General features: G+C 44.3%; 1 protein-coding gene across 1 annotated transcript in view; it reads left to right on the top strand.

Annotated features, from left to right (window-relative positions):
• Positions 1 to 21,518, top strand: part of mycbpap (mycbp associated protein) — a 72,983-nt gene that overhangs the window by 15,444 nt on the left and 36,021 nt on the right. The window contains 7 exon segments of the mRNA XM_055653896.1: positions 6,895 to 7,045; positions 10,333 to 10,439; positions 11,257 to 11,431; positions 13,244 to 13,359; positions 14,795 to 14,945; positions 19,238 to 19,347; positions 19,589 to 19,611. Of these exon segments, the coding sequence (XP_055509871.1) occupies positions 6,895 to 7,045; positions 10,333 to 10,439; positions 11,257 to 11,431; positions 13,244 to 13,359; positions 14,795 to 14,945; positions 19,238 to 19,347; positions 19,589 to 19,611 (833 nt within the window).

Below are 21,518 nucleotides of genomic sequence, written 5' to 3'. Positions count from 1 at the left end.
GCAGCGTGTGCGGTCCCGGTGCCGCCTCTCCCCCCTCCACTGACGGAACACTCCTTCCCTGGAGTCGAACGGGGGCCGCTTCCCTCTGTTCTGCTTTGCTGTCTCCAGTTCCCCTGGAGCAACAAAGAGGAACAAAGTAGTAAATTCGAACCTGTGGGTAAGTACTTACCTAACGGTCCGTTCCTTCAGGCTTGTAGCGGGAGCGCCTGTACTCCCGTTCGTCGCTGTTGCATCTGCGTGAACGCTATGTCGCGCATGCGTGCTGGACGGGTTCTTCACGTAGTCACTCACCTGACTCCGAAGTAAAATAAGGGACAAATTCCCGACGACAATTCGTTGACCAACTCGGCCATGGCTGGGTGAATGATAAGTTGGCCCGGGTGCTGGATTGAGGGAGGTGTCGGTCAGAGGCGGAAGTAGGGGGGTGATACTGAGGATAGAGCACGGTGATTAGAGGAGGGAGACGTCCTGGTGCAGCAAAGATCATAGAGCAAAGCTTGAATTGCATGCCCAGGTCATAGGGTGACAAGCAAAAAGCACTCTCGGCATCCCTGGACACAGACCTGCGCCGCAGCCAGGATCGATCCAGGGTCTCTGGTGCCACAATCGCTGCCGAACTGCCACTAAACCATTCCCTTCCCTACCCGAGTGCCCCCCCCCCATGTCCGCAGGTGGCCAGAGACGTCGGGAGTCAGACGGGAGCGGTGCCCCCAGGCCCACAGCCAGCGCAGAGAAGCAGCGCTAAATCCCGCTCAACTCTGCCTGTCCCACCAGGTTAACCTACAGCCCTGCCTGGACTTACGGGAACGACAGCCCAGGCTTACGGCCAGCGCGGAGAAGCAGCGCTAAGTCCAGCTCAACTCTGCCTGTTAACCCACAAGCCCTACCTGAACTTACGGGAACGACGACCGAGGTTTACAGCCAGCACGGAGAAGCAGCGCTAGCTCCACGGCTCCGGACTGGTGTCCCGTCAGTCCAGGCAGGACTGTAGGTTACACAAAAAAGCTGGAGAAACTCAGCAGGTGCAGCAGCATCTATGGAGCGAAGGAAATAGGCAACGTTTCGGGCCGAAACCCTTCTTCAGACTGATCGGGGGCGGGGGTGGGCGGGGACAAGAAAGGAAAAAGGAGGAGGAGCCCGAAGGCTGGGGGATGGGAGGAGACAGCAGGGGGACTGAGGAAGGGGAGGAGACAGCAAGGACTAACAAAATTGGGAGAATTCGATGTTCATGCCCCCAGGATGCAGACTCCCCAAACGGAATATGAGGTGCTGTTCCTCCAATTTCCGGTGATAGAGATATAGAGATATGCCATTTATTGTCACTATACATGTATAGTGAAATTGAAAGCTGCTCGTACTCAGTGCATACATATAATTTAGTACAAAAAACAAGAAACAGAAAACAAAAAAAACAGAAGGGAGAAGGGGGGGGGGGGGGGGGGATAGGTGCACAATTCTGCGGCGCTATATACATATATACATATATACAGATGGAAGTCCGGGTGTTGGGCTGTGAAGTCAGTGCATGTGTGAATTTGTATTAAGAGTAGTTATAATTTTCGGAAAGCAACTATTTCTGAGTCTATTTGTCCTGGATTTGATGCACCTATAATGCCTTCCAGAGGGCAGCAGGTCGAACAGTCCAAACGCAGGATGGGAGCTGTCTTTGATGATCTTCTTTGCCCTGCTAAGGCAGCGGGAGGTGTAGATATCCATCAGGGAGGGGAGAGGGCAACCAATGATCTTCTGTGCTGTCCTAGTTACCCTCTGAAGCCTCTCCCTGTCTGCCATGGTGCAGCTGCCATACCATGCTGTAATGCAGTATGTCAGCAGGCTCTCGATGGACGAGCGGTAGAAGGTCAGCAGCAGGTTAGAGTCCAGGTTGTGCTTCCTGAGGACCCTCAGGAAGTGCAGCCGCTGCTGAGCCTTCTTGATGACCGCTGTCGTGTTGTCTGTCCAGGAGATATCAGCAGCGATATGGACGCCGAGAAACCGGAAGGTGTTGACCCTCTCCACACACTCGCCGTTGATGTGTAGGGGGACTAAGTCGGTGCTGTGCCTCCTGAAGTCGACAATGAGCTCTTTTGTTTTCCTGGTGTTCAGAGCCAGATTGATTTCTGAGCACCAGGTTGTCAACTTCAGGACTTCCTCTCTGTAGGCTGCCTCGTCTCCCTTTGAAATAAGTCCGACTACAGTAGTGTCGTCAGCAAATTTGACGATGCGGTTGTTGTTGTGGGCCGGACTACAGTCGTAGGTGTAGAGACAGTATAAGAGGGGGCTTAGCACACAGCCCTGTGGGGAGCCGGTACTCAACCTGCGAGTGGAGGAGAGGTGGGGGCCGAGTCGCACAGTCTGGGGCCGGTTGGTGAGGAAATCTTTTATCCAGGCACATGTGAGAGTGGGGAGGCCGAGAGTGACCAGTTTACCAATGAGAATGTCCGGAATGATTGTATTAAAAGCTGAGCTATAATCCACAAAGAGCATCCGGACGTAGCTCTGCCCCTGCTCCAGATGGCTCAGCACAGAGTGGAGAGCTACGGTAATGGCGTCTTCTGTGGATCTGTTTTGGCGATAGGCGAATTGGTGGGGGTCGAAGTCTGGTGGTAGATAGTCCTTGATGTGCTGGAGGACCAATCTCTCGAAGCACTTCGTGATTACCGGAGTGAGGGCCACAGGACGGTAGTCATTAAGGCTGGTGATGGGAGACTTCTTCGGCACTGGGACGATTGTGGCTGATTTTAGGCAGGACGGAATAACTGCCTGGTCCAGGGAGAGGTTGAAAATTCTGGTGAAGATGGCAGTGAGCTGGTGGGCGCACGCTTTGAGCACCTTACCAGGTACTCCATCTGGGCCGGTAGCCTTCTTGGGGTTCACTGCCAGGAGCACCCGTCTGACATCGTGCTCCCTGACAGTGAGTGGGGTAGTACAGGAGCCAGGTGAGGGTGGGAACAGGGCTGTAGCAGGTGAGTGCTGCTGTTGTGATGTTTCAAAGCGGGAGAAGAAGCAATTTAGCTTTTCTGCCAGCGGCACACTCAGGTCTTCTGACTTTGTGGCACAGCCTCTGTAGTTGGTAATGTCTTGTATGCCCCGCTCACTGTGCTGCTCGCTGTGGCCCGCTGTAGGTTAACCCGGCGAGACAAACAGAGTTGAGCTGGATTTAGCGCTGCTTCTCCGCGCTGGCCATAAGCCTGGGTGGTCGTTCCCGTGATTACCATCCACAGGGCCCACAGCTGAAGTCTCCGAAGCCTCGCATGTGTCTGTGTGAGTGTACGCATGCGTGCACGACAGCCAAGAAATTGTGTGTTCCCCGGTACCCCCCATGTTTTGATAGCGACTTCCGTGCCTGGTAGCAGTTAAATACGGGACAAAGTCGGTCCCGTATGGGACAAACCAATTGAGCCCAATATACGGGATGTCCCGGTTAATACGGGACAGTTGGCAACCCTAGTACACAGGACCCTATAACTATCAACATTTCCAATCTAACGCCATGCCTATGCAGTCATGAATCCTGGCTTTCCCTTCCTGACGTCAACAATCAGCTCCTTGGTCTTGCAAACTTTGAGAGAAATATAGTGTTCAAGAAAGAACTGCAGATGCTGGAAGATCGAAGGTACACAAAAATGCTGAAGAAACTCAGCGGGTGCAGCAGCATCTATGGAGCGAAGGAAATAGGCGACGTTTCGGGCGGAAACCCTTCTTCAGACTGATGGGGGGTGGGGGGGAGCAGGAAGGAATAAGGAAGGAGGAGGAGCCCGAGGGCGGGGGGATGGGAGGAGACAGCTCGAGGGTTAAGGAAGGGGAGGAGACAGCAAGGGCTAGCAAAATTGGGAGAATTCAACGTTCATGCCATCCGGACGCAAGCAACCCAGGCGGAATATGAGGTGCTGTTCCTCCAATTTCCGGTGTTGCTCACTCTGGCAATGGAGGAGACCCAGGACAGAGAGGTCGGATTGGGAATGGGAGGGGGAGTTGAGTGCTGAGCCACCGGGAGTTCAGGTTATTGCGGACTGAGCGGAGGTGTTCGGCGAAACGATCGCCCAACCTCCGCTTAGTCTCCCCGATGTAAATCAGCTGACATCTAGAGCAGCGGATGCAGTAGATGAGGTTGGAGGCGATACAGGTGAACCTTTGTCGCACCTGGAACGACTGCTTGAGTCCTTGAATGGAGTCGAGGGGGGAGGTGAAGGACAGGTGTTGCATTTCTTGCGGTTGCAACGGAAAGTGCCCGGGGAGGCGGTGGTACGGGAGGGAAGGGAAGAATTGACAAGGGAGTTGCGGAGGGAGCGGTCTTTGCGGAAGGCAGACATAGGGGGAGATGGGAAGATGTGGCGAGTGGTGGGGTCACGTTGGAGGTGGCGGAAATGGCGGAGGATTATGTGTTGTATTTGCCGGCTGGTGGGGTGAAAGGTGAGGACTAGGGGGACTCTGCCCTTGTTGCGAGAGCGGAGATGGGGAGAGAGAGCAGTGTTGCGGGGTATGAATGAGACCCTGGTGCGAGCCTCATCTATGGTGGCGGAGGGGAATCCCCGTTCCCTGAAAACGAGGACATTTCCGATGCCCTGGTGTGGAACGTCTCATCCTGGGAACAGATGCGGCGTATGTGGAGGAATTGGGAGTAGGGGATGGAGTCTTTACAGGGGGCAGGGTGGGAAGACGTGTAGTCCAGATAGCCATGTGAGTCAGTTGGTTTGTAGTGTATGTCGGTCAGAAGTCTGTCCCCTGCAATGGAGGTGGTGAGGTCAAGGAATGGTAGGGAAGTGTCGGAAATGGTCCAGGTGTATTGGAGTGCCGGATGGAAGTTGGTGGTGAACACCTCCGCTCAGTCCGCAATAACCTACCTGCAGCACTTCAACTCCCCCTCCCATTCCCAATCCGACCTCTCTGACCTGGGTCTCCTCCATTGCCAGAGTGAGCAACACCGGAAATTGGAGGAACAGCACCTTATATTCCGCCTGGGTTGCTTGCGTCCAGATGGCATGAACGTTGAATTCTCCCAATTTTGCTAGCCCTTGCTGTCTCCTCCCCTTCCTTAACCCTCGAGCTGTCTCCTCCCATCTTCCCGCCCTCGGGCTCCTCCTCCTCCCTTTTTCCTTCCTTCTCTCCCCCACCCGCCATCAGTCTGAAGAAGGGTTTCGGCCCAAAACGTCGCCTATTTCCTTTGCTCCATAGATGCTGCTGCACCCGCTGAGTTTCTCCAGCATTTTTGTGTACCTTTGAGAGAAATATAGTTGTGTTGATGGTTATCGAAGATGAAATATTGTTGCCGACTCGAAAGGATGTTAATATGTTGAAAAACGTTTAGAGACTAGTTAGTGGGGAAGGTGGAAATGTGGACAGGCTAGGTTTGTATCTACTGGAGTGTAGAAGAATGAGATGGTTAATTAAAACCTATAAAGTCTTGATGGGTCTTAACAGGGTGGATGTGGAGAGGATATTTCCATGTTATACAAACAAGCATTAGACATGGTAATGAGAAAGGGGTATAGCCCTCATCAACTGAAGAAACATTGTGAACAAGAGTTGTGATATCATGCTACAATAGTACAAAATGTTGGTTAGGCCGCATTTGGAGTATTATGTGCAATTCTGGTCATAGCACTATGGAAAGGATACAATTAAGCTAGAGAGGGAGCAGAAAAGATTCATAAGGATGTTGGAGGGCTTGAGTTTTGTGGGAAGATCGACTAACCTATTCTGTTTTCCTTGCTGTGTGATAAATAAAATTATGAGAGACATAGACAGGGTAGGTAGCCAGTGTCTGTTTCACATGTTAACAGTGTCTAAAACTAGAAGGCACAGATTTAAGGTGAGAGGAAGGACGTTTTAAGAGGTGCCGAGGGGTGATTTTTGACACAGAGTAGTTGGTATCTGGAATGAGCTGGCAGAGGGGGTAGTGTATCAGGAACAGTAATATGCAGGTCACAGAGAAGTATGAAATTAATGCAATCTCGTGGGATTAGGGCAGATAAGCACAATGGTCAGCATTGATGTAATGGGCCAAAGGACCTGTTTCTATGCTGTACAACACTATGATTCTATAACTGGGGTCATTATTTTAAAATAAACAGTGCCTATGTAAGACAAAGCATCCTGCCTGGTTGCATCATGGCCTGGGACAGCAATTCTAATGCACAGATATGCAAGAAGCTGCAGAGAGTGGTGGACCAAGCTTGGTGCATTGGGAACGTCATCTACTTGAGTCACCATCTCAAGAAGCCGGCATCTATCATCAAAGATCCCACCATCCGGGCCATGACTTTTCTCACTGCTATCATCAGGCAGGGGGTACAGAAGCCTGAGGTTCCACGCCATCAGGTTCAGGGCTACCTACTTTCCTATGCTATCTGGTTCTTGAACTGATTTATTGTGGTGCTGCTGCAAGCAGGATTTTCATTATACCTGTACCTCACCTCACTGGTGCAAATGACAATAAACCAGACCTGAGATAGAGATGAGGCTAATTTTTTTCTCTCAGAGGGTCTTCTGCGATGACTCTTTGCAGAAAGCCTTTGAACATTTGTAATGGTGGGACAGATATATTCTTAAGCAATGGGGTGAAAATGTAATGTGTGAGTGGCTAGAAATGCAGGGTTGAGGTTGCATTCAGATCGCTTGTGAGCAGAATCAAGGGCTGAGTGGCCTGCTCATTTTCCTATTTAAACTAGCTGTTCAGTAAAGTGTAGGTTCAGTTTAGAAGGAATATTTTCTGGGAGATGAATAGTCAACAAACTTATAGACCCCAACAAAGGCCAGGAGAGAATGTTGGGGAGAAAAATAGACAATCTGTGTTGAATTATGAAAAAACGAATTGTGAACCGAGAAAAGACTGTCTTTCCTCTAATTGGAGTTGTGCTGACCAATCAATTATTCTTCTCCTTTACATCCCAATAGCTGCATCTTCCGCGAACTCCTTTAAAGACAATTCCAGCCACCAGTAGAATAGTAGTTCGGAAACCAAAACCCATGGAAAATGTGATAGTTAAAAAAATTATTGCCAAACCTGCACCACTGATGGATGAATTGAAAACTATGGATTATTCAGGTGAGTTATATTTTTGTTTGCATAGGTGAAGATAACTCTTTTCTAACTATCATTTAATGAAATGGTTTGGCCTGCAAGAGGCACCACATCTTTGTGATTGGACTTATTTATAGATACATGTGCTCAATTACCACTGGGAAAAGGTGATTACAATGATTTGATGGTACCTTTATTGTCACATGTACTGAGCACAGTGAAATTCTTTTTGCACTAATTGATTGGTCAGCACAACTCCAAAAAGTATAACCATACATAAGCATATCTTAGATTCTTTACAAGCGTATAGGAATAGTACATCGAGATAGTATACAAGAGTCGCCAGGTTTTGGCGCCGATTTCAAGTCCTAGTTTAAGTGCAGAATTCTTAAGCAACACTGCACTGCAATAAATTTACATTGTTAAAAATGATATTACATTGTTTGGTTATAGTTTTATTTTTAATTGTTATTAAAATAAAATTGGAGTGTATTCAACAATAGCACAGAAAATGTTGATGTACTAGAACAGAATTGGAGCAGTTAAAAGGGACATGGGTCTAAGGTGGGTAAATAAAATGAAGCATTACATCAATTGCAAAATTACATTACCATTTCAAGAATCTTAAGATGATTAAGAAGACTCAGGAAAATAAACAGTAATACTTAATAATTTTACAAACAGCAGTTCAAGAAACTAATGCTTACTGCTGATTGTATGTGATACCAACTTATAAATTGCATAACTATAATAGAATACCCAAATCATATTTTCAGTAGCATTGCAGTGCGGCAATAGTGGGGGAACAGAAAACTGTGTAATGGCAAAAGTAAGCTTCAAAAGTGACCATTGTCAAATGTCTGAAATTTGCTGTGCAGCATTGGAGGTGACTAAAGAAAGTATCGCATTTATTTTCACAATCCCATCATATACCAAAGCATTTTGGCAGCCAATGAAGCAGAATCCCCACCAATATTGCATCCTAATGTTATACAGTGATTGTAATGTACTGTAACCAAATGTTTTATTTAAATTCATATTCAGGGTTTGAGAATCAATGGCAAACCTGCATTTATTGCCCATCCTTTACAGACTTTGAAAAGGTGGTGATGAATCATAAAGTCGTACAGCACAGAAACTATCCCATCAGCCGATCAACTCTTAGGTCGATCATCAAGTACAGTGCATTCAGAAAGTATTCAGACCCCTTCACTTTTTCCATATTTTGTTACGTTACAGCCTTATTCTAAAATGGATTAAATTCATTTTTTTTATCAGCAATCTACACACAATAGCCCACAATAAAAAAGCGAAAACAGGTGTTTAGAAATGTTTGCAAAATAATTAAAAATAAATAACTGAAATATCTCATTTACATAAGTATTCAGACCCTTTACTCAGTACTTTATTGAGGCACCTTTGGCAGTGATTACAACCTCAAGTCTACAAGCTCGGCACACCTGTATTTGGGTAATTTATCCCATTCTTCTCTGCAGATCCTCTCAAGCTCTGTCAGGTTGGATGGGGAGTGTCGTTGCAAAGCTATTTTCAGATCCCTCCTGAGATGTTCGTTCGGGTTCAAGTCTGGGCTCTGGCCGGGCCACTTACGGACATTCACAGACTTGTCACAAAGCCACTCTTGCGTTGTCTTGGACGTGAGCTTTAGGTCGTTGTCCTGTGGAAGGTGAACGTCTTCCCCAGTCCGAGGTCCTGAACGCTCTGGAGCAGGTTTTCATCAAGGATCGCTCTATACTTTGCTCCGTTCATCTTTACCTCAATCATGACTGGTCTCCCAGTTCCTACCGCTGAAACACATCCCTACAGCATGATGCTGCCACCACAATGCTTCACCGTAGATATGGTATTGGCCAGATGATGAGCGGTGCCTGGTCTCCTCCAGACGTGACACTTGGCATTCAGGCCAAAGAGTTCAATCTTTGTTTCATCAGGCCAGGGAATCTTGTTTAGGTGCCTTTTGGCAAACTCCAAGCTTGGAGTTTGCCAAAAGGCCACTCTACAATAAAGGCCTGATTGATGGAGTGCTGCAGATATAGTTGTCCTTCTGGAAGTTTCTCCCATCTCCACAGAGGAACTCTGGAGCTCTGTCAGAGTGACCATCGGGTTCTTGGTCACCTCCCTGAATATGTTAGTAAGTCTCTATCCTAAGGCCCTTCTCCCCCGATTGCTCAGTTTGGCCAGGCTCTATGAAGAGCCCTGGTGGTTTCAAAGTTTAAGAATGACGGAGGCCACTGTGCTCTTCGGGACCTGCAATGATCCAAAAAATGTTTTTCCCAGATCTGTGTCTCAACACAATCCTGTCTCGGAGGTCTACAGACAATTCCTTCGTCTTCATGGCTTGTTCTTTGCTCTGACATGCATTGTCAACGGTGGGACCTTATATAGACAGGTGTGTGCCTTTCCAAATCATGTACAATCAATTTCATTTACCACTTGTAGACTCCTATCAAGTTGTAGAAACATCTCAAGGATAATCAATGGAAACACGATGCACCAAAGCTCAATTTTGAGAGTCACAGCAAAGGGTCTGAATACTTACGTAAATGTGATATTTCAGTTATTTATTTTTAATTATTTTGCAATAATTACTAAACACCTGTTTTTGCTTTTATATTATGAGGTATTGTGCGTAGATTGAAGATTTAAAAAAATGACTGTAACCAATTTTAGAATAAGGCTGTAATGTAACAAAATGTGGAAAAAGTGAAGAGGTCTGAATACTTTCTCAATGCACTGCATCTATCTACATTCATCCCATTTTCCAGCACTTGGAATACAGTCTTCTATGCCTTGGCAATTCAAGTGCTCATCTAGATACTTCCTAAATCTTAGGTTCAATTTACCATTTGATTTAAATTATATCAGTTGCAAACAGTGCGAATAGCACAACGCCCTTCAAGAAGATTGTCCAGGGTTCTCATTCTGAAATGTTGTTGCCTAATTACACCAAAATATTGGGAGAGAATAGTTCTGGGTTATTGATGTAAAACTCAAAAAGGTTAAACATTTTTGAAGTATTATTGTTGTCAGTGGAGCAGTTCCCCCTATATGATTATGCTGCCTTTTAGCACAGAAAAAAAAACTGTTCATTAAGAAGTGTACCTAACTACTGCTGAGTGATGCTCTCTCTCATTGCCGCTCTGTGAAAATTCAGCCCTTTGTTTTCCCTCACAATGCATCTATGGTAGTCATCTCTATGTGTCAGTGCCATAATTACAATGCATATTGAACTATTTTCTAATAGAAGGCACATAGTTACCTACAATATTTCTATTCATGTTTTAACTCTGCAGGTCCTGGGGGTCCTCGATTTGATGCAGAGGGAAGAGTTCTGCCTCACAGTGTCCTTGGAAGCCTGGTAGATTTTAAACGTGAATTGCTTGCGAGGGGACTTACCGAGGTAGACTACACGAATGCAGCAAAGCTCCTATTATCAGAACAGTATGGATAGTTAAAGAAACAAGGGTGCACAGATAAAACAATGGATGTGTGAATAGCCAAGAATGTGAATGAGTGTGTATCTGCAGGTGGATATGTCGGTCAGTGGATGTGAGAGCATGCCAGTGAGCTTGTGCAGTTTGCTGTTGATACCCTGTTGTGTTGTTATGAAGTTGCATTTCTGGATTGATTTGAACTTTGTTGCCTTCCTATTAATTCAGAAAGTTAAATCTACACAGTGACGCAGCTAATAGAGCCACTGCCTCACAGCTCCAGCCAACCGGTTCAATTCTGTCCTCTGGTGCTATCTGCGATGAGTTTATACATTCTCCCTGTGACTGTGTGGATTTCCACTGCTCAGGTTTCCTCCCACATCCTAAAGATCTGCAGGTCCACAGGTTAATTGGCCTCTGTAAATTGTCTCTAATGTGCAGGTGAGTGGTAACATCTAGTGGGAATTGATGAGAATGTGGGGAGAGTTTAAAAATACGATGTATGTAGAATTAGTATAAATTAAGTGATTGATGGTTGGACTTGGTGGGCTGAGAGGCCACTTTCTATTCTGTATCTCTCTACATTGCACTTTACTCAGAGTGGTATCCTTATATACAGCAGAATGAGAGACTTTACCTTGTCCCGAAGTAACAATATTTGATTGTTGATTTACGATTACTGTCTCTGGTGCACATGTAATCCTGTTCTCCATCACTGACTGCACAGGCCATTGATTGCAAGAATCATCTTTCTTCACATAATGCACTGTTTCCTGTGCTCCTCAGATGGCCAGCGTGATCTCTGACCGTCTTCCTTCTGAACCCAAACCCCAGGAATTGCCAGTATATGAAAAGAAACCCGAGGATAATATATATGCCAATTTGCATGATCAGGACAATGCCTTGGCAAACTGGCAGTGGCACATGGCAGAGCGGAAGAGGACACAAAAGATACTCTCAAGTAAGTATATTTCTGTATGAACTAAGTAATGTTTACTTTTAATCTTACTCTTTTTGTCACATTTTTGAGCTGTTGTGCTGGTTAGTTGATGACACATTGATGAATCATTCGTAGTTCACCAAAGCAGATCTCGGCACAGGTGTCTGTGACGTGTCACTTTAACCAGCTTTAATTGTAGGAATTTCAGAGAGCTGTCATGTAATGGTTGCTTCTCCTGTTCACCAAATGATCAATGCTGAAAAATCAGAGAAAAGAATGGATTTGTATTTTGTATAGTGTTTTTTTTGTATATTAAGTACATCTTAAGGATGAATCACATTGGTTAAGATACTTGACACAAAGATCTCTGATAGTTTTCCCACAACAGACCTTAGATGATGGCTGTAAATGCCTTATTGTCATTTTCTCATTTTTTTATGCCTAGTCCATAACACAGGCAACCCTTTACTCTCTGGAGACAGTTGTGAATCTGAATAGTTAAGTGTAAATTTTGAAAAGCAGTATTATCTTGCAGATCAAAACTATATGAAAGAACCAGTCTGCTGAAGGGTCAAAGAATCAAAACATGTACTGTATCTTTCCACTTTTATTTCCGGTATTTTCTATTTTTATTCTTTGAAGAAGTGAACAGTGGAGAGGTCCAGGAAGGGTATCAACTGCTTACGACCTAGACTGAAGGCAGTGGGCCAAAATCCAGATTTCAAGCAATGCACTAAAAGAGGGTAAAGTGATGAAGGGAATTGAGGAAGTGATAAAACATAACACAATTGTGGGGAAGGCAGTGGATATCCAGGCCTGCAGTACAGTCACATCTATAATTGTTTGGGAGAACTGATACTGAAATTATAAGAATAGTCTTATTTTACGTTGTAATCTTTTTGTTTGCTTGGAACCTAAATAGTGACGGTATAAGAATTTCCATTGATCTGAGTGAAGGGATGAAGAAATTGGATGGCGAATACCCTCTTCCTCTTAAGTGGACCGTTGGCACATTTAGGGTAGACCTGTCAAACATCACTTCTCTTGAAGGGCCTCGACCCAAAACATCACCCATTCCTTCTCTCCTGAGATGCTGCCTGCCCCGCTGAGTTACTCCAGCTTTTTTTGAGTTACTCTATCTTCGGTTTAAACCAGCATCTGCAGTTCATTCCTACACATCACTTCCCTTCACATCTATGAGATGTTGCAGCACACAGAAAGGTTATTCAGATAGTCAGTGACCCACACTAACCTACCATTGTGACTCTCTGAACCTCCAGCGCATTGTATGATTTAAAACAACTCTTGATACCTTCATCTCACCAACTTCAACAGCGGAGACCATTGAAAGAAAGCCTTAAGTGAAAATATTGCATCTGAAAAAAACTCATTTGAAATTAAACGTCAGAACCCCCGAGTGTCACCCATCTCAAAGTACCGAATGGTTGCAGACAGGATGTAGGTGATGTGACATAACACATAAGTGACAAGTCAGCTTCTCCGCTACCTGTATCTGCAATAACCTGCATGAAACAGTGAACCACATCATCATATCCATCCTTTTTGATATAAAATCCCTAACTGAAAAGCAAGTGTTGCAGTAACAAGCTTTTGTAACCTCCTCACTGACCTGGCAGCCTGCAAGGTTCAATACACCCTACTGTGGCAGTGCCATGAGGCACAGAAGGTTTCCCATTTTCCCATTTTTATAGGTTTTTGAGTTTGAGTTATGAAAATAAATTTGTAATCGAGTCTGTGAAGTGCTCATTATGTGCAATCTTTCTTCTTGCAAATAAAAATCAGAATCTTAGAAAATTATTTTACCTTTTACAGTGCTCCTTGATCAACCAGTGGAAGATCTGGTGATGAATCAATGTGAGGATTTGGGACAGATGCGGCAGCAGTCTACACTCATAGATCAGACTATAGCAGCTCTGGGCCCTGGAAAGGTAAAAAAGGTCTCCTCTCATTCGTGCATGCTAACTCAGGTGCACAGCTATAGTACATTATATGCTGAATGGTGCTCCAGTAAGGTGCTCATTGGAGCCACACCCTGGGTTGAGGACTCTGGGGTGAGGGAATCTGTCAAACATTCCCCAGGGTGGACATTCTGTGTGACAGTCTCTGGGAGGTACAGGGTGTGGAACATAACCTGGGAGTTGTGGCTGTTGGACAGTTCCTGTGATGTATGATATTTTCCAATTATTTCTCTCTACATCATGTCATAAGTAAATCCTTTGCATATTGCTCCCTAGTTTTGTATGTATCTCTTGCAAAAGTATACTTTATTTATGTTGTGTGACTCTGGCAATTTCTCCTCTGGTGAGATAATAATAATAATAATAATAATAATAATAATAATAATAATAATTTATTTGGAATGAGCTTCCAGTAGAAGTGGTGGAATGAGCTTCCAGTGGAAGTGGTGGAGGCAGGTTCATTGGTATCATTTAAAAATAAATTGGATAGGCATATGGATGAGAAGGGAATGGAGGGTTATGGTATGAGTGCAGGCAGGTGGGACGAAGGGAAAAAAAGTTGTTCGGCACGGACTTGTAGGGCCGAGATGGCCTGTTTCCGTGCTGTAATTGTTATATGGTTATATGGCTATATTTATAGAGCACTTTAAAAACAAACATAGCTGCAACAAAGTGCTGTACATCACTAATCATTTACAAAAAAGTTAATACACACCAAAAACAACAATCAAAAGAAATAGTAGGAAAAGACATGTAAAATAAAGAAACATCAAAAACACCAAAAACAGAAGCAAAGCCTCAGGCATGGCCAAAAGCCAGGGAGTACAAATGTGTTTTAACACTGGATTTGAAGATGGACAGTGAGGGGGCCTGTCTGATGTGCAACGGCAGGGTGTTCCAGAGTGCCGGAGCAGCAACAGAGAAGGCTCTATCCCCTCTGAGCCTCCGACTAGACCTCGGACCAGCTGACCTGAGGGACCGGGCAGGAGCGTATGGGTGGAGCAGCTCAGAGAGGTAAGGCGGGGCGAGCCCATTCAGAGATTTAAAAACAAATAACAGTATCTTAAAATGAACTCGAAAGTGCACCGGGAGCCAGTGGAGGGAGGCCAGAATTGGCGATATGTGCTCCCTCTTTCGAGTCCCTGATGCTCATTCCAGTGAGGCACAACAAATAGCACATAGAACTAAGTACAGTACAGCACTGGAACAGACCCATTGGTCCACAATATATATCTGGCACATGATGTCAAGATCAACTCTTAATTATCTGCACATAATCTACATCACTCCATTCCATGCATTTCCATGTAAACCATGGCTGGGCTGCAGAATGATGCTCAGTTTGTTAAGTTAGCTGTCATCCAATGAACAGAAAATATCATCATTTTCTCTTTCAAATGTTCAGGGTTACTCCATTGGGAGTGAGTTTTGGAGCATACCACCATGGATTGGAGATGAGTTAAGTGGTGTCAGAGCAACACTGAATCAGACAGAACGTGGATTCGCACCTCCTATTGTTCGCATTGGGAAATCTCGAACTATGAAGCAGGAAACTGGTATTTTCTAAACCTACGTTAAATTGGGTGAATTTGAAATCAAGATTTCTTGCAATTAACTGATGTTAACCTACAAAGGCAGCTTAACGTCTTTGGAAAAGCCAAAACCTTGAGCTGACCGAAATGAAATTTTCTGCATTATGTCTGATAGACCAAAGTGAATCAGATCTTAATCACAATTACATCAAACTAGAGCACTGTTTATCTTCTCTGATAATCACCTTACCAGGAAAATAGAGAAATCACTGGGTTTTTTCCCACAGCATGGGAAACATGCGTCATTTCACTTTCAATTGAAAGCAAGAGGATACATTTTCTATGAAAAATGTAAACTTAAAACAGTTTGACATTGGCCTATCCCTCTGAGCACAGAGCTGGTAGTATATTCCATTTGCATTACCTGACCAACCATCATAGAAAAGTACAGCACAGGAACCGGCCCTTTGGCCCACAATACTGTTTGCCTTGTACAGGGCGGCACAGTGGTGCAGCAGTAGAGTTTCTGCATGACAGCATCAGAGACCCGGGTTGGATCCTGACTACGGGTGCTGTCTCCCTGTGATCATCTGGGTTTCCTCCAGGCACTGGTTTCCTTCCACACCAAAGATGTGCAGGTTTGTAGGTAAATTGGCCTCTATAAATTGTCCCTAATGTGTAGGATAGAACTAGTGTACAGGTGATCATTGGTCGGTGCAGCCTCCGTGGGCCGAAGGGCCTGTTCCAAGCTGTATCTCTAAAACTAAAACTGTTTCTTGTGTTCACTCTTGTATTCAGAGCCTTGCTTATTTTCTTGGGAATCCTGGGAATCACATTCTTCAATCTGTCTCCAACAGATGACTGAGATTATGAACACTGCTCTCCAGAGAAGTGGCAAGCAGTTTTCTGGTGCAAGAGCGCGATGTTCAGACTCATGAGTATAGCATTACTGCTCCCACCCTGACCAGTGCCCTCCTTGCACCCGAGCAATGAGTTATCCAAAAAACCCAGTCAAGAACAGGTCAGTCTAGGGCTAGGTCTACATGGTTCGGTACTGCTTGAGGACACTTCACAGCCATTCACAATCACCACAGTGTGCCGCGGTCTAAATGTGCTGCAGTCATTGTGGGTGCACCTTATATGACAGATAGGATTGGCAAAGGCACCCAGAGGGCAGATACTCAGCAGTGATTCATTTCATATTTATTCTGGTTTAAGTGCTGGGTTGTCAATCCATATTATTTTGTACAATGGAATAGATTTTTGATTGTGGTGAGAAATGGCAGTGAAATGAAATCCAGGTACATAGATAGGAAAGATTTATTGGGATAGAGACCAAACACAAATAGAAAAATAGATTAGCGTAGATAGGTATCTTGGTCAGTATGGATGAGTTGGGAAGAAGGACCTGTTTCCAAGCATATAATTCTGAATCTTTGGGACTATGGTGGCGGCAAGCACTTACCACAGCACGTTTGTTACAGAATACATTCACAGCTATTTTCCTCCAATCCAAGCCTTGTCGTCATTAGCTATGTTTATGCAAATCCCCTCACCCAGGGTGAAGAAACATAGAAACATAGAAAATAGGTGCAGGAGTAGGCCATTCGGCCCTTTGAGCCAGCACTGCCATTCAATAATATCATGGCTGATCATCCAAAATCAGTACCCAATTCTATCTTTTTCCCCATATCCCTTGATTCCCTTATCTCTAAGAGCTAAATCTAACTCTCTCTTGAAAACATCCAGTGAACTGACCTCCACTGCCTTTTGTGGCAGAGAATTCCACAGATTCACAACTCTTTGGGCGAAGAAGTTTTTCCTAATTTTAGTCCTAAATGGCCTACCCCTTATACTTAAACTGTGACCCCCGGTTCTGAACACCCTCAGCATCGGGAACATTTTTCCTGCATCCAACTGGTCCTCTAAGAACTTTATATGTTTCTATAAGAATCCCTCTCATCCTTCTAAATTCCAGCGAATCCCAGTCGACCCATTCTTTCATCATATGTCGTCCCACCATCCCGGGAATTAACCTGGTGAACCTACGCTGCACTCCCTCAATAGCAATAATGTCCTTCTTCAAATTAGGAGACCAAAATTGCACACAATGCTCCCTGTGTGGTCTCACCAGGGCTCTGTATAACTGCAGTAGGATCTCCTTGCTCCTAAACTCAAATCCTCTCGCAATGAAGGCCTTCTTCACTGCCTGCTGTACCTGCATGCTTACTTTCAGTGACTGATGTACAAGCACACCAGGTCTTGTTGCATTTCCGCTTCTCCTAATCTGACGCCATTCAGATAATAATCTGCCTTCCTGCTCTAGCCACCAAAGTGGATAACCACACATTTATCCACATTATACTGCATCTGCCATGGTTCTGCCCACTCACCCAACCTATCCGTCACCCTGCAGCCTCATAGCATTTTCCTCGCAGCTCACACTGCCACCCACTTTTGTGTCATCCGTAAACAGAGATGTTACATTTAATTCCCTCGTCTAAATCGTTAATATATATTGTAAACATCTGGGGTCCCAGCTCCGAGCCTTGTGGCATCCCACTAGTCACTGCCTGCCATTCTGAAAAGGACCCATTAATTCCTACTCTTTGTTTCCTTTTTGCCAACCAGTTATCTATGTCAATACCCTACCCCCAATATCATGTGCTCTAATTTTCTCGTGTGGGACCATGTGAAATACTTTTAGAAAGTCCAGTTACACCACATCCACTTGTTCTCCCTTATCCATTCTATTTGATACATCCTCAAAAAATTCCAAAAGATTAGTCAAGCATAATTTTCCCTTCATAAACCCATGCTGACTTTGACCGATCCCGTCACTGCTTACCAAATACGCTGCTATAACATGTTTACTAAACTACTCCAGCATCTTCCCCACTACCAATGTAAGGCTAACTGGTCTCTCTCCTCCTTTCTTAAACAGCGGGGTTACATTGGCTATCCTCCAGTCCACAGGAACTGATTCAGAGTCGAGAGAACATTGGAAAATGATCACCAATGCATCCACGATTGCTCGGGCCACCTCCTTGAGTACTCTGGGATGCAGACCATCTGGCCCTGGGGATTTATCTGCCTTCTGTCCCAACAGCTTACCTAACACCATTTTCTGACTAACGTGGATTCCCTTCAGTTCCTCCCTCCCACTAAATCCTCGGTCCCCTAGTATTTCCGGGAGATTGTTTGTGTCTTCCTTAATGAAGACAGAACCAATGTACTCATTTAACTGTTCTGCCATTCCCTTGTTTCCCATTATAAATTCACCTGTCTCTGACCTGTAAGGGACCTACATTCGTCTTCACTAATCTTTTCCTTTTTACATACATAGAGAAACATAAACAGTCAGATTTTAAATTCCCTGCAAGCTTTTTTCATGTTATTTTTTCCGCCTCTTAATTAACCCTTTTGTCCTTCTCTGTTGAGTTCAACATTTCTCCCAGTCCTCTGGTTTACCGCTTGTTCCGGCCAATTTATATGCCTCTTCCTTGGCTTTAACACTATCGTTGACTTCTCTCATCAGCCATGGTTGAGCCGCCTTCCCAGTTTTATTTTTTCGCTAGACAGGGACGAACAATTTCTGGAGTTCATCCATGCGGTCTTTCAATCTTCGCCATTGAATGTCCACTGACGAATGTATAATTTGCCAGTCTATCCTAGCTAATGTCTCTCCTTGCTATTGCATTAATATCCTCTTTAACCAGCAATGCTACCCCACCTCCTCTTCCTTTCTGCCTTTCCTTCCTGAATGTCGAATACCCCTGCGTGTTTAGCTCCCAGCCTTGGTCACTTTGTGATGAATTTTACATCAGAACTGTTCACAAATCTCAGCAGGTATTTTTGAATACTAGGAGGCTGCGCACCCTCACAAATTAATGCATTGATTTGATTTTAATATCTTAATCTGTCTTGTTAATGTTCACATCATGCAAATGTGTAAAGTTAAAACAAATGGTCAACGTTCACTACTAGTAGGCTTTTACCAAAACAAACCAGAATGCTATTGAGTCCAATATCACTGTGATCATGGCTATAGGAAAAGCATGAGGGGAGTATAACTGATTGGATGGTATTTGAAAGACCAGCACAGGCAAATGCACTACTGGTCTCTTATGATATTCTGGAAGTTTTTCAGCCTTGTTATTTTCTTGTACCAGTGGGAATTGACATTTGCTAAATGGAACACCAATGGTACAGATGATATTCTGACAGTGCTGTTGCTGTACTCACAGAGCAGCAAATAGATTTACCTCAGCCCCTTTTAATGGATTTGTCTGCATTTGTGGTTTCACTTATTTTAGGCACTGACTTCTCTGAGAAGTACAGAAAAAGTATACCGGAAAATTTGCACCTGAAACGTCGATTGGAAGAGATGAAGACTGTTTTGAGACATTTGGACTTTAGAGAACCGGTAACTATGGCAGACAAAGAAAAGCCATGACAGAAAGTACATTATGTGATGTGCCTTGTACTGTTTAATAGCACCAAGAATGCTGCCCTAAATAACTGACCTTTGCCAGCCAATACTGTACCCCTGTGATATACATACAATGGCTTAAATGTAATAGTAGTACTATATACCTATGTATTACGATAATTGAGCTGTATCTGTCAAGTTAAGGATCATGTCACTTAATGTGTGCATATTTTAGACCGAAGCCACCTTAGCAATGAGGTGAGGCAATATGATATTCTGAGATGTTGTCATCTAAGCTTTGGATCCTCCATTGTAATTCTCAGTTGCAATCCTCTTGTGGCACATTGTAGCTTTCCAGTATCCAGAGATGTTCAAGTCTTATCAAGCTTATCCACTTTACAACAGTGGAGATGCTGGCTGTCTTAAGACTTGTAATTAGGTCCACTGTTGTTTGTCATTAATTAATAATTTGGATGACAATGTTGTGAATATAGTTAGTAATTTTGAGGATGACACCAGATTTGGTAGTATAATGGACAACAAAGAGGTTTATCCAACATTGCAACAGGATTTAGATCAGGGGTTCCCAACCTTTTTCATCCCGTTTACTTCTGGCAACTTTAATAGCACATAACAATGTTATTTCACTTATTTATGAACAACTAATGATGAACAGTATACCAGAACCAAACACAGCCAGTCAATGAGAAAAAATATGTACAAATCCAGAATCAACAAATCTACCACGTGGGTCGGCGAAATTTACCCTAGGTTGTGAACCCTTGATCTAGATGAATGGAGAGAGTGATGCAAGGAATGGCAGATGGAAATTTACTTAGACAAGTGTGAGATGTGGCATGTTGGTAAGTTAAACCAGTGCAGGAATAAAACAATAAATGGTAGGGTCCTGGAGTTTGCTGTATAACAAAAATAGACAAAAGAGTACAGGTCTATTGGTCCCTGAAAGTTGCAACACAAGTAGACAGGGTGTGAAAAGGGTGTTTGACACGTTTGCCTTCATTGGTCAGAATATTGAATACAGAAGTTGAGATATCATGTTGCATCTGTACAAGTCATTGGTGAGACTATATTTGGCATAGTATGTGCAGTTCTGGTCGCCAGCTATAGGAAGGATGTCATAGGGCTGTAAAGGGTTCAGAAAAGATTTGTGAGGATGTTACTGAGACTGAAGGACGTGAGTTATAAGGAGGGGATTGATGGGCTGAAACTTTGTTCGCTGAAGTGTAGGAGGCTGCGGAGTAACCGAAAGAAGTTTATAAAATCAAGGAAGTGTAGATAATGCAGATGGTCATAGTTTTTTTCCCACAGCATAGGGGGGTATAACACCAGTGAGCATAAATTTAAGGTGAGAGAGTAAAGATTTAACACGAATCTGAATGACAACATTTCCACACAGGGAGTGGTGGGTATATGGAATGAGCTTCCCAGAGGAAGTTACAGGGGGTGTCTACAATTTCATTTAGACATGTATTTAGGTAGGAAAGGTTTAGAGGGATATGGACCAAATGAGGGGAAATGGAACTAGCTCAGCCATCTTGGTAGGATGGACAATTTGGGCCTCAGAGCCTATTTCTGTGCTGTATGCCTTTCGGTGTTATGACTCTTTCTAACCCAGCTTCCCTGCATTAGTCCCTTAGTTTTTAGCGTTTTAGCTACATTTTGCTTTTATAGCTCATAAAAACTGTTTTTTAGTCTGTTCGTCCAGTCCTTGTAGATCCGTACCGTCTCTGACCTCAAAAACCATGTCCAATCTATGGGATTTTTTTGTGCAGCGGGAACTGTGTGTCCCCTGGATAAGCCGACAGTCCTCTTGCGTTGTCAATGGCCCTCTAGCGCTTTCCTCTATGCAGATACACAGTAAGTTGTATGGTTGCAAGGGATAAAAAGGACAAGCAGTTTGAGTGATGTTACTCCTGAGCAATGAGCTCCACGTCATGATACATTGTTCCCAGGAAGCGGAAATCCGCCACCCTGCTACACATCATGAGTAGAATGTTTTATTTTTAGACTTTTTGCATTCAGAATGCACACACATTATCTTCAGGAAGTAGGGGTTCTCCTCACTTGCAGAGAGTCTGATACCTCAGAAGATTGTCAGCATACGCAATCCACCCGTGGAGTTCTGCCCACTCTGACTCACTGCC

The sequence above is a fragment of the Leucoraja erinacea genome, chromosome 23 (assembly GCF_028641065.1).
Source record: "Leucoraja erinacea ecotype New England chromosome 23, Leri_hhj_1, whole genome shotgun sequence".
NCBI lineage: Eukaryota > Metazoa > Chordata > Chondrichthyes > Rajiformes > Rajidae > Leucoraja > Leucoraja erinaceus.
The sequence above is the reverse complement of the archived record's forward strand: the minus strand, read 5'-3'. Positions and strand labels throughout refer to the sequence as shown.